Source organism: Muscardinus avellanarius, assembly GCF_963383645.1.
Source record: "Muscardinus avellanarius genome assembly, chromosome: 13".
NCBI lineage: Eukaryota > Metazoa > Chordata > Mammalia > Rodentia > Gliridae > Muscardinus > Muscardinus avellanarius.
The window spans coordinates 8,708,261-8,721,678 of NC_137799.1; the positions used below are offsets into that span (position 1 = coordinate 8,708,261).

At 56.8% G+C, this 13,418-nt stretch overlaps 1 protein-coding gene across 6 annotated transcripts in view; it reads left to right on the forward strand.

Moving 5' to 3' along the window:
* The window catches only part of SH2D3C (SH2 domain containing 3C), a gene marked incomplete at both ends in the record, with an annotated part of 36,738 nt that overhangs the window by 17,593 nt on the left and 5,727 nt on the right, over positions 1–13,418 (forward strand). For 2 of the 6 annotated variants that reach the window (XM_080708632.1, XM_080708633.1), the window contains 4 exons: positions 5,230–5,358; positions 6,839–7,287; positions 8,338–8,462; positions 10,365–10,900. In XM_080708632.1, the coding sequence (XP_080564758.1) occupies positions 5,230–5,358; positions 6,839–7,287; positions 8,338–8,462; positions 10,365–10,900 (1,239 nt within the window). Of the gene's footprint in view, positions 1–1,399; positions 1,481–5,229; positions 5,359–6,838; positions 7,288–8,337; positions 8,463–10,364; positions 10,901–13,418 lie in introns of those variants that run through there. The other 4 variants (XM_080708634.1, XM_080708635.1, XM_080708636.1 and 1 more) reach the window with 4 other exon arrangements.

Below are 13,418 nucleotides of genomic sequence, written 5' to 3' on the forward strand. Positions count from 1 at the left end.
CCCAAGTAGTGAGGCTAATCAACCCACTGATGCCCTGTTTCAAAATAAAAATAAAAAATAGGGCTGGGGGTGTATGTAGCTCAATCGTAGATTGCCCTTGAGCTCAATCCCCAGTACCAAAATAAATAAATAAATAAATAAATAAATAAAGCTAAAAAATAAATAAGGTTGGGTGTCATTTGGAAGTAGAACACCCTTGGGTTCCCAGTCCTCAGTACTCCCCACAAACACACTTATACCTATTCACTGGAACTGATTAACAACCCCCAAAGGCTAAAGTCAAAGAATGCTAGTTGAGTTTCAAGCCTCCATGAAGGCTGGAATCAGTGGCTTTCCAAACTCCATTCCTGCCTTGGAAGAGACAGCTTCCAAAACTGATGTGAATCCTTTGATTCTAAGGCAAGGATTCTAAAATCCCAAGGCCATGAAGTTGCAGACTCCAAGCCCAGAGCATGAACCCCTGGGGGTCCACCTGCCCGGGGTAGTACGGTTTGGGGCCAGGCCTGGCCGACGCAGAACAGCGAAGGCTCCCTTTGCCTTGAAGAGCTTGTGATCCTGGGGCAAAGAAGCCTTTGAGACACGGAGCCGGAAAACAATAGCGTGCACTTCCTGAGCTCTCACTTTACGCCTGGCCATTCGCGAGCGGCTCAGCCCGGCTCCTGAAGTTCTGGGGGTCCGCGCGGCTTCGAGCAGCGCCCCCGGCTCCCCGCTCGCCGGAGCCAGGCGGGGCTTGCGGAGGTGGGCCCGGGGCTGGGGGCGCCGAGAGTTAGGGGAGCGGAGCGTTGGCCCCAGGCCTGCCCCTGACCACTGAGTCCCGCTGACCGTGCGCACCCGGAGCGGCCAGGCTAGACCTTGTGCCACTCCAGATGAGGCGGAGAGACCCCGGCCCCTGGCAGATCTGGTCACAAAGGATTTGGTCGGACACAGGCAGGGATCTTTCCAGCTTTAGATGCGATTGAATTCAAAGTCCCTGCCCGCCCCGGGTCACGGGGAGGTGCGGCGAGTGGGGGCGGCAGGAGCCCCCCATCGCGGCCCAGGAGCCCCTCTCCACCCCGCTGCCCCCGTGACGTCCCCTGCAGGTCCTCGCGCGCCCCCGGCCCCCCACTCCAGGCGGCGCCGGTGCGCAGCTGGAGCGCGAGGGGCGAGGGGCTGGGCCGGGGGCGGGCGGAGGGAGGAACAATGGCCCCCTCCCCTCCCGGCCGGAGGGTGGGGTCTCCCCGCCCCGCCTCCCCGCTCCTCCCCCGACTAGGGATGAGGTAATCGCGCCGCCGAGAGGCACGCGCAGCCGGTGCCCAGCCCGGTCCCGCGCCCCGGCCCCCGGCCCCCGGCCCCGGCCCCCGGCCCCGGCCCCCGGCCCCCGGCCCCGGCCCCCGCGCGGTGGTCCCCGGCCCGCCGCACCATGACGGAGCGCTGCAGCCTGTGGAGCGCCCTGTCGGCCGCCGCCTGCTGCTTCTACCGCGGCTCCTTCGTGCAGGTGCAGGTGAGGGGCGCCGGCCGGGACCCCTGGCTGCTCCGCCGAGCCGCAGCCCGGAGCGGGACCCCAGGGTGGCCGGCAGGGGAGGGGGCGGGGCCGCCGGCTCGCCCCGGGCCACTCGGGGACTCCGGGGCTGCGGTCCGCTCCTGCCTCCCCCGCAGGAAGGGCAGAGCCGGGGCAGGGTCACCCGGAGTTGGGGTCCTCCCGCCGGCACTCTGGCCCTGCGGCTGACCCGGGCCGCCCGGCTCCCCATTGTACGGGGGCGCCGGGCTAGGGTCTGAAGGCTGAGTTAGGGGCGGGAAGCTGGGGGCGTGCTCCGGGTGCCGGGGCTGCGGGCAGAGCACCTGCCACCCCCTGCCTTGGAGGTGGGCTCGGGCAAGCGTGGGGGACGGTCTCCCCGCCCAGCTGGCCGGGCAGTGCGGGACCGCGCTGTGGCGGAGAGTGGGTTAAACGGAAGGGGGTGGAGGGGAGGACCTGGACCCCGCCTCTCTGCGGAGCATCAACTGGGATGGCTTGGCTTGGGGGTCGGGGTACCTAAGAGAGTTAGACGGGGTTGCTGGGCGCGGGCTGGTGGGAAGGGGTTAAGCCCCTGACCGGGGGTCTCCACGCTCCTGCCTTTGGGCCCCTTGGGGGACGCGGGGCGCGTCACCTCTGCGCTCCCGCAGGCTCACACACAGGCTCGGAGCCCGCCTGAATGACGGCCCCGCCGGCAGCGAGCGCAGCATCCCGGCACTGGCCAATCAGGTGCGCGCAGGCCGGGAGGCGGTGAGATCATCTCTGGCCAATAGCAGGGCGCCGGGCTCAGGGATGCTGCATTCGCACCCCAACCCCCTCCCCAACTCTTGGGAGCTGGGGACCCTCGAGTAGATGTTGAGGAGGAGGGCACCGGAACCCCAGTGCTCCCCGCCCTCAGATGTGTGGGACCAAGTTGGTCCCCCTGCCCAACTCTCTCTTGCCATTGATTAGTGCTGGAAAAGAGGAGCCCAGCCGCCCAGTGCCCTTTTACCCATGAGGCTGCCCAGGCCCAGAGAGGGGAAGTGACCGGCTCAAGGTCACACGGTGCCACTCTTGGGGCCAGGGTCTTAGCACAGGCCTCCTCCCCGTCTCTGCTCCAGGTCCCCTAGCTTCAGCCAGGAACTGGGGGAAGTTCCCAGTCCATGCCCTTTGCCAAGGACCCCAGAAGGCCGGTTCCCGTTCTGTTGCTCGCAGGCCTCCGCTGTCCCCTCCCCAGGGTCTGGTGTGGCATCGGGAGGGGAGCCTGAGCTGGTGTGAGAACTTCTGAGCAAAGGAGCAGGAGGGGCTCCGGGAGGCAGGAGACCCCTGGGGGATGCGTGGGGGTCCTAAAGACCAAGTCAGCTCAGCCTTAGGCCGCCCTGCCCTCCTGAGGTATCTACCATGGACAGAGATGTGCACACTTCCCGTCTCAGGCCCTGCCTTTCCCATGAGCGCTGCAAGCCACTCGGGCCCCCGTTTGTCCCCAGAGCCCCGCGGGCTCCTCCAGGCCCGGTTTTTCACAGGCCCACTGCCAAACTCTCCTGCCCACGCCTTACCCACCCCAAAGAGTGCCCCGTCATCCTCCCAGGTTCCCAGGTGGTCTCTCTCACCCCTCCGCCTCTTCCCCACACGGTCTCTGATCATCTAACCTCCCCACCCTGCTCCCTGTCCTCACACCACACCCCACCCGCCATTGCCTGGAACACGTAGACCAGTCTTCACAAGTGGATGGAACCTGCCCCGACACTTACCTATCCACTGTGGCCCCGGTTAAGCCCCAGCTCCCCAGGGCAGCCTCACAGCCCTGCTGGGCCTGCCCTGCCCCCCACGGCCCCTTCAAAGCTTCTCCCCACCCCCCAGCCCTTGGGTCTGCCCCCAGGGCGGCCACCCTCCTCCCCCAGGCTTCCCCTGCCCCCGCCCCAAGCTTCCGCCTGCCTCCTCCATCCCCTTCGGGCCTCAGTGAAAACATCACCTTCTCAGGGAAGGGCCCTGACTGCCCCTGCCTGACTTGGTGGTGGTGGTGGGTGGTTCTCTGTGCATCTCTGAACGTTCAGAGGCCTTGGAATTGGTTGTCATGTGTGTGTGGGCTTCTGCAGGCAGAGCCCTGTTCTGGTCACCTTGGGGTCTGAGCCCCCTAGCGCAGGGCTGGGGGGGGGGCTGAGTCAATATTGAATGAATGACATCAGAGGTTCCAGGTCTCTCTGGAGCTGGGGATCGGGGTGTCCCTGGAGCAGATGCAGCAGAGGGCGGAGCGAGGCTCTGAGCGCTGAGGTCTCGGGCCATGGGGAGTAGACTGCAGGGTCCCGGAGGGGTGGGGACTCACCGTCCCGCGCACTCCTCTGTGCCCTGCTGGCTGGCTCTGGGATCTATCTGCCTTGGAGATAGGGACTCATGGGGGACTGAAGGGAGAGGAAGGTCCACACAGTGACAAGGATGTCTCTCCACAGCAGCAGCAACACCGCTTTCATCCTGGCCAGGAGGTGAGGCAGGTTCTGTCATCCACCCATTTTACTGAGGAAGAAACTGAGTTAACTCGGGGGCACAGGGCGGTCTGGGCTTCGTGATGGGGGCACTGGACAGTGAGGACTTCCCTTCCACTGATCTTAGGACCCTGGGGTCGGGTCACCTGTAATCTCTTCCCACAGTAACCGGGAGACCAAGAATGCCCCCCTCGGGCAGGTGGAAGGCTGGGGTCCGGGGCGTGCCCTCCCCAAAGTGGCTGTGGACTTTCCCAGCTGGGCTGCAGTTTCTCTATATCTGGGATTACAAATGGGGAAGAACTTGGGGAAATCCTAAAGGTCAATGAAGATGTCGGAGAGGAAGCTGGGTGTGTTAGTACACACCTGTAATTCCAGTCCTTGGGAGGATGAGACAGGAGGATCGCAGCTTTGAGAACAACTTCAGCAACTCAGCAAGATCCTGATTTTAAGGAAAAAGTAAAATAGGTTTGGGAGTGGTGTAGCTTGGAGGTAGAATGCCCCTGTGTTCAGTCCCCAGTATACCAACATTAAAATGTCCACGTGGGGTCCTCTGTCCCTGCTTATGGTCGCCTTCCCCACCCCCACACTGTATACTCCACCATCCCAGAATGTATCCTGGACCACCGGCAGTTTCCGTCCACCTGTGGTACCTGCCGCCTCTCCTCCCAGATTCGCCTGTAGGAATCCCCCGTCCCCTCAGCTCAAGATCCGCTTGGCGCCCCTGGTACGTTAGGAGCGGTTCTGTGTCTGGTCCCCTCCAGGCAGCCTTCCCAGAGCCCCACCTCCGGCCCTGCCCTCCTCCCTTAGGGAAGGCGCGGCTCTGTCGCTGTCCAGCGCCGTGGTGCTGACTGCGATCCTTGCGATCCACTCCGGCGCTGCTTTGCTCGCCTAGGCCTGGGGCCTCCTTGGGGACAGGGCTTAGTTTATCACCCACTGCTGTCCCTGGCACATAACACACAACCATGATTTGTACAGAGCCACAATACAGCAGGCATGATTTAGTGGAATGAATTAAGGGTTTTTTTTGGCGTGGTTTAGTGGAATGAAACAGATTTCTTTGCATGGTTCAGTGGAATGGAATTGCGATTTCTTTGCTCCAGCTGGGATAGGGACCCATGGGTGAGGGTCCAAACTGAGTGGCCCAGCAGGACCTTACTAGCACCTGCCTTAGTGTTCCCAGTGCTCCAGGACTGAAGGAGTCCATTTGGGGAGCCGTGAGGTTGGGAGGGAGAAAAGAAGGGGTTTCGGCTTGGACGCTGACCTTTGCTGTCTCCCACCCAGTTTTCCAAGGAGAAGTACATCCTGGACTCATCGCCAGAGAAGCTGCACAAGGAGCTGGAGGAAGAACTCAAACTCAGCAGCACAGACCTCCGCAGCCATGCCTGGTACCACGGCCGCATCCCCCGCGAGGTGAGCCCCGGGCCTGGGACGGCGGCCCGGCCTTCCTCCTTGCCGTGGTCAGCCCCAGGCCCGGCTGGAGCAGACGGAGACGCGGTGAGGCCTGCCATTCCCTGGCTGTGTGTGCAGCTTCACTGAACCCTGAGTCTGTGTCTCCATCTATGAAATGGAAGACAATTCATAGCACCTGACCTTACCTCGAAGGGTTGTTGTGAAAATTAAATGGTGCCTGATGCCAGGGAGCTCGATGAATTAGTTGTCGTTACTTTTGTTGTTTTTGGCCCATGTAGCAACCTCTTGTGTGTTTTGTTTGTGAGTATAGTGAATATTATTGGGCTACTCAGTTTGGGTCAAGTTGAGTTTCTGGTGTGTGTGTGTGTGTGTGTGTGTATGTGTGTGTGTGTGTGTTACTGGGTATTGAGCCCAAAGGGCCTTCTACTTCTGAGCTACACTCCTAGCCCCATTTTATTTATTTATTTATTTATTATTAATCATTTATTTATTTATTTATTTATTTTTGCGGGTCTGGGGATGAAACCCAGGGGCATTCGACCTCCGAGCTACACCCCCAGCCCTATTTTTTATTCTTTATTTTGAAACCGGGTCTCAGTGAGTTGCAGAGGCCCTCACTAAGTAGCTGAGGCTGTCCGCGAACCGCGATCCTCCAGGTCTCAGCCTCCCGAATGCTGGGATTACAAGCGTGCGCCACCACACCCGGCATCATTTATTTATTTATACTGGGGATTGAACTCAGGGGTATTCTGCCTCTGAGCTACACCCCCAGCCCTATTTTATTTTTTATTTTCAGGATCCTGGGAGTTAAACCCAGGGGCATTCCACCTCTGAGCTATACCCCTGGACCCATTTTATTTTGTACTTTGAAAAAGAGTCTTATTGGACTCATGAGGGTGGTCTCGAAACTGCGATCCCCCTATCTCTGCCTCCCAAGTGCTGGGATTACAGGCGTGCACCACCATGCTGTCCTCCAGGCTGTGCTTTTTATAAGCTATAGACCTGTGCCTTCTTTTACTCCCACCATAAACCTTGGCATGCACTAACTGTGCCCCGTCTTGTACAACAAGGACACAGAGATGGTGGCTTCCCTGTAGGGCTGGTGGGTCTGGGTGTGGACGAGGAGCAAAGATTCAGAGTAGAAGCCAGATCCCGAGTGTTTGTAGGGACCAAGACCTGGAGGTCACTCTCCTCGTGAGAACCCTGAGAGGAGCAGCCTTGAGACCGACTCTCAGATCAAGGTGACCCCAGCACCTCCAGACCTCCATCCAGGGTGCCACGTCCTCCCCTGCCCGAGCCTCCGTGGCCCCCACCGAGGGCTGCGATGCTCCCTCTGCCACGGGGTCATGTGCGCCTGATTGCAGACTTTAACTGTCTCTGTTCGCTGGCGCCTTTGTCCCTGGGGCCTCGGTGTCCCCCGGGCCGAGTCACCGCCGCCTGGCCCTGGCCCGCTCCTTCAGCCTCCCCGCGCCCCCCGCAGGTCTCGGAGACCCTGGTGCAGCGCAATGGTGACTTTCTCATCCGGGACTCGCTCACCAGCCTGGGCGACTACGTGCTCACCTGCCGCTGGCGCAACCAGGCCCTGCACTTCAAGATCAACAAGGTGGTGGTGAAGGCGGGCGAGAGCTACACGCACATTCAGTACCTGTTCGAGCAGGAGAGCTTCGACCACGTGCCCGCCCTGGTGCGCTACCACGTGGGCAGCCGCAAGGCCGTGTCGGAGCAGAGCGGCGCCATCATCTACTGCCCGGTCAACCGCACCTTCCCGCTGCGCTACCTGGAGGCCAGCTATGGCCTGACCCAGGCCGGAGCCAAGAGTCCCGCCAGCCCCTCGGGCACCAAGGGCGGCCACATGAAGCGGCGCAGCGTCACCATGACCGACGGACTCACGGCCGACAAGGTCACCCGCAGCGAGGGCTGCCCCACCAGGTCAGCCGGGGCCCCCCGCGGGGCTCCTGCTATCAGGGGTGTGGGTATGAGTGCTGGTGGAAGGGGAGGCCCAGCAGCACCCAGCTGGGTGACATGGCTCCCCTGGAGTCTGGGTGTGCTGGGGGAAGGGACAGGAGGAAGTTCACACCGAGGCAGGTCCCTGCTGCCGCCCTTTGCTGGCCAGGTGCCCTTGACCCTCCCTGCATTCACCTTGAAAGGGCTGGCATTCCAGCAGCCCTCCCTGGCCAAGGATGAGCCCTGGGTACCAGTCTGACCTGAGGGGACTTGGGCTGGATGCCACCTCCCCAAGGGCCCTGGTAGTGAGGCCAGCGCAGCACGGAACGAAGGGCTTTGCAGTGTGAGACCCCTGCCCGGGGACAGAATGTTCCCATCGACATTTCAGCAACACCCGCTTGTCCCTGGAGCTGGGTGAGGCCAGACCTTAGTTCCCAGCAGAAGCCACAATGGCTGCTGGCTCCTGCAACCCTCCTGTGCCTGGCTGGTGCTGAGCTGGCCCTGCTCAATCCTGTCAACTTCCACTCCCCCCCACCCCAGTTTATAAATGAGGAAATAGGCTCAGAAAGGGGGAAGTCAAGCCGGGAATGGTGGCGCAAGCTTGTCATCCCCGCTCTTGGGAGGCGGAGACAGGAGGATCGCGCAGGTTTGAAGCCAGCCTCACTGGCTTAAGAGACCCTGTTTCCAAATAAAAAAGTATAAAAATAGGTCTGGGAGTGCAACCTGGAGGTAGAAGGGTTTCCAGGAACTCCATTATCGAAAGAAAGAAAGAAAGAAAGAAAGAAAGAAAGAAAGAAAGAAAGAAAGAAAGAAAGAAAGAGAAAGAGGGTAGTCAGAGTGGGATAATCAAAATTAGAACCAAACCAGGCAGGGTGATGCATGCCTGCAGTCCTAGTACTTGGGAGGTTGGAACAGGAGGAGCTCAGACTTGAGGCCTTTTTTGCCTCTGAAGTTCAGGGGGCAGAGGTGGGGGTCCCAGAAATGGGCTGAGGCCCCCACCTCCGGGCTCCTGCTCAGGAAGCTCTCTGTTCACAGCACGTCGCTGCCCCCCCCTCGGGACTCTATCCGGAACTGCGCCCTGAGCATGGACCAGATCCCAGACCTGCACTCACCCCTGTCCCCCATCTCCGAGAGCCCCAGCTCCCCTGCCTACAGCACCGGTATGGATTGCAGAAGGGAGGCCCCATGGGGAGTGTCTGTCTTTGGTGATTTCTCTTACCCTGGGCCATGGTGTGTGTTTCTGCCTTTTTTCTGAGAGCAATGCCTTGCAAAATTTTATTTTAAAAGCCTTTAGCCAGCCAGGTGTGGTGGTGCACGCTTATAATTCCAGTGCTTGGGAGCCTGAGACAGGAGGATCACAGGTTCGAAGCCAGCCTCAGCTACTTAGTGAGGCTCTCAGCAACTTAGTGAGACCCTGTTTCCAAATAAAGTATAAAATGGGTCTGGGAGTATAGCCCGGAGGTAGAAAAGCCCCTGGGTTCCACCCCCAGTAACACACACACACACGCACGCACGCACGCACGCACACACACACGCACGCACACACACACTCACACACGTGTGCCTCCAGGCAGAACTGTTGCTATTCACACCTATATCCATGGCTTGTGTATTCAGTTATTCCATGATAACTTTTATTTTTCACTACTGGGGATTTAACCTGGGAGCCCTCTAGCACACGAAGCCACATTCTCAGCCCTTTTTATTTTATTATTGTGGTTCTGGGGATTGAACCCAGGAACATTCTATCTCTGAGCTACATCCCCAGTTCTTTTTAGTTTTTGTTTTTGAAGCAGGATCTCGCTAGGTTGGTGACGAGTCTGGCTGCACTGCTGAGGCTATCCTCAAACCTGCGATTCTCCTGTCTCAGCCTCCCAAATACTGGGTCATAGGCATGTGCCCTCATGCCCGGCTCCTTATTTTTTATTTTGAGACAAGGCCTCACTAAACTGCTCAGTCTGGCCTGGAACTGGCAATTCTCCTGCCTCGGCGCCCCGAGTGGCTAGGATTACAGGTGTTCGCCGCTTGGCACAATGACACTGAGCCCGTTAGGTGCCAGGTACTATGCGTGAAGTGATCTTATATACTTGCATGGACCCAAGCCCGCTAGAGCCGTGGAATGGGTCCAAGCCCCAAGACTGTGCCGGGCGCCCACGTGACGAAGCTCAGCCCCGCCGGCCAGCTCTCCACGGAACGTGATGACGTAGTGTATTCCTAGGTCCAAAGCGCGGCTTCCAACCAGGCTGGTCCAGCTTGGCCTCTTTTTTTTTTTTGTAAGTAAGTTTTATTGTTTAGAGCAGTTTAAGGTTTACAGCAAAACTGAGACTAAGTGGAAAGTATAGAGCCCTGAACTTTTTTCTTTCTTTTTCTTTCTTAGTTTCTTTCTTTCTTCTTCCTCCCTCCCTCCCTCCTCTTTCTTTCTTTCTTTCTTTCTTTCTTTCTTTCTTTCTTTCCTTTTCTTTTTTCTTTTCTTTCCTTTCTTTCTGGCACTATGGATTATAAAACTAAAGCTGGGTGTGGTGGCACACGCTTGTAGTCTCAGTACTTGGAAGGCTGAGACAGGAGGATCATGGGTTCGTGGCCAGCCTCAGCCACTGAGCTGCATCCCCAGACCTTTTTATTTTATTTATTTATTTATTTATTTATTTATTTTTGTGGTACTGGGGCTTTGGGAAGCCCTTCTACCTCCGGGCTACACTCCCAGACCTATTTTATATTTTTATTTGGAAACAGGGTCTCTTAAGCCAGCGCGGCTGGCTTCAAACCTGTGGGATCCTCCTGTCTCCGCCTCCCAAGCGCGGGGATTACAAGCGTGCGCCACCACGCCCGGCTTTTTATTTTTATTTTGAAACAGCATCTCCCTAAGTTGTTGAGGGTCCCACTGAAGGTCTGAGGCTGACTTCAAACCTATAATCTTCCTGTCTCAGTCTCACAAGTACTGGGATTGCAACGTGCGCCACCATGGCCGGCCGGCTGGAGTCATCCTTTGGGGCACAGGGGTGCGGAAGCTCACGGTGGCAGGCAGCGGAGGTAACTAGGCCTCTCGCTCTTCCTCTCTGCAGTAACCCGCGTCCACACCACCCCGGCGGCCCCCTCTGCCACAGCGCTGCCTGCCTCCCCCGTCGCCCGCCGCTCCAGCGAGCCCCAGCTGTGTCCAGGAAGTGCCACGAAGCCCCCTGGGGAGTCGGACAAGGGCTCTCACACCAGCCCCTCACACACCCTCTGCAAAGCCTCCCCATCCCCGTCCCTCAGCAGCTACAGCGACCCGGACTCCGGCCACTACTGCCAGCTGCAGCCCCCCATCCGGGGCAGCCGGGAGTGGGCCGCAGCAGAAGTCTCCAGCCGGCAGGCCAGGAGCCATGGAGAAAAGCTAAAAGAACTGTCAGAAAATGGGGCCCCCGAAGGGGACCGGGGCAAGGCCTTCACAGTCCCCATTGTGGAAGCCACCTCTTCCTTCAGCCCCGCCACCTTCCAGTCCCTCCTGATCCCGAAGGATAACCGGCCGCTGGAGGTGGGCCTCCTGCGCAAGGTCAAGGAGCTGCTGTCGGAGGTGGACGCCCGCACGCTGGCCCGGCACGTCACCAAGGTGGACTGCCTGGTAGGTGCCGGTAGGGTGCGCACTGGGATGGGGACAGGCGCCGGGGTGGTGAGGAGCTGGCTCCTGGCTTCCCAGGAATGACGGAGGAGTGAGCCTGGCTTATTGCTGAGACTCTGGGCTGGTCCTCTGCCTTTCTCAGTCTCTATTTTAACCTTTTAAAGCAAATTTAAAAAGTCCTGGGGATGGTGGCGCGAGCCTGTCATCTCAGGGCTTAGGAGTCTGAGACAGGAGAATTGCAGGTTCAAGGACAGCCTCAGCAAGTTGTGAGACTTTCATCAACCTAGCAAGATCCTGTTTCTAAAATAAAATTAAAGCTGGGCGTGGTAGCGCACACTTGTAATCTCAGTACTTGGGAGGCTGAGACAGGAGGATCATGGGTTCGTGGCCAGCCTCAGCCACTTAGGCTGTCCACAACTTAGAGCCTGTTTCAAAATAAAGAATAAAAAATATGAGCCGGGCGTGGTGGCGCACACTTGTAATCCTAGCACTTGGGAGGCTGAGACAGGAGGATCACAGTTCGAGGACAGCCTCAGCTATTTAGTGAGGCCCTTTGCAACTCAGTGAAACCCTGTTTCAAAAAATAAAGAATAAGTCGGGTGTGGTGGCACATGCTTGTAATCCCAGAATTTGGGAGGCTGAGACCGGAGGATTGTGGTTCACGGACAGCCTCAGCTACTTAGTGAGGCCCTCCGCAACTCAGGGAGAGCCTGTTTCAAAATAAAGAATAAAAAATTGGGCAGGGGGTGTAGCTTGGGGGTAGAATGCCCCTGGGTTCCACCCCCAATACCACAAAAAAAGAAAGGGAGAAAGAATGAAAGAAAGAGAGAAAGAAAGAAAGAATATAAAGAATGGATCCGGGCGTGGTGATGCACACTTGTAAGCCCAGCATTTGGGAGGATGAGACAGGAGGATCACAGTTCGAGGACAGCCTCAGCTATTTAGTGCGGCCCTTTGCAACTCAGTGAGACCCGGTTTCAAAAAATAAAGAATAAGCTGGGCGTGGTGGCGCACGCTTGTAATCCCCGCACTTGGGAGGCGGAGACAGGAGGATCGTGCAGGTTCGAAGCCAGCTGTGCTGACTTAAGAGACCCTGTTTCCAAATAAAAAAAATATATAAAAATTAGGTCTGGGAGTGTAATCCGGAGGCAGAAGGGTTTCCAGGAACCCCAGTACCACCAAAAAAATAAAAAAGAGGGTTGGGGTGTAGCTCAGAGGTAGAATGCCCCTGGGTTCTATTCCCTGTAACACACACACACACACACACACACACACACACACACATACACACCCCAAAACAAAAATGGCTGGGGGTATAGCTTGGAAGTAGAAGGCTCCTGGGTTCAGTCTCCAGTTCTCCAAAAAAAAAATTTTTTTTTCAAAATAAAGAATAAAGCTGGGCGTGGTGGCACATGCTTAAGAGACCCTGTTTCCAAATTTTAAAAAAGTATAAAAAAAGGTCTGGGAGTGTAGCCCGGAAGTAGAAGGGTTTCCAGGAACCCCAGTACCACCACCAAAAAAAAAAAAAAAAAAAAAAAAAGAATAAAAAATAGGGCTGGGAGTATAGCTCAGAGGTACAACATCCATGGGTTTAATCCCCAGTACTTCAAATAAATGAAATAAAATTTTAAAAATAATAGGGATGGGAGTGTAGTTCAGAGGTAGATGCTCCTACCTGGTTCCATCCCCAGTACCACACACACACACACACACAAAAAAAAAAAAAAAAAAAAAAAAAAGAAAGGAAGGAAGAAAGAAAAGGAAAGGAAAGGAAAGGAAAAAAGCCAGGCGTGGTGTGCACACTGCAGTCCTAGTACTTGGGAGGCTGAGCTAGGAGGCTGGCAAGTTCAAAGCCAGCCTCAGCCACTTAGTGAGAACCTGTTTCAAAATAATTTGTGTGTGTGTGTGTGGTAAGGATGGAACTCAGGGGTATTCTACCTTCCCCCTGTCTCAGCCTTCCAAGTATTGGGATTACAAGAGTGTGCCACCATGCCTGGGTTTCCAAAACAAATGGGGGTGTCTGGGATGTAGCTTGGGGGTAGAATGGCCCTGGGTTCAATCCCCAGTATATATATAAAAAGCCCAGGTGTGGTGGTGCACACCTGTAATCCCAGTATTTGGGAGGCTGAGCCAGGAGAATTGCAGGTTTGTGGCCAGCTAGAGCAACGTAGTGAGGCCCTCTGCAACTTAATGAGATCCTGTTTCAAAATAAAAATAAAGAAGGGCCGGGTGTGGTGGCACACGCTTGTAATCCCAGCACTTGGGAGGCTGAGACAGTAGTGAGGCTCTCAGCAATTTAGTGAGATCCTTTTTCCAAGTAAAGTATAAAATAGGTCTGGGAGTATAGCCCGGAGGTAGGAAGCCCCTTCCACCTCCAGGACCACCAAAAATTTAAATTAAAAATGGCTGGAGGTGGAGCTTGGAGGTTAGACTGCCCCTGGGATCAATCCCCAATACCAGAAAAACAAAAACAACAAAAAACCAAACCCAAATCTAAGAGCCCAAGATATTCTCGTTTCCT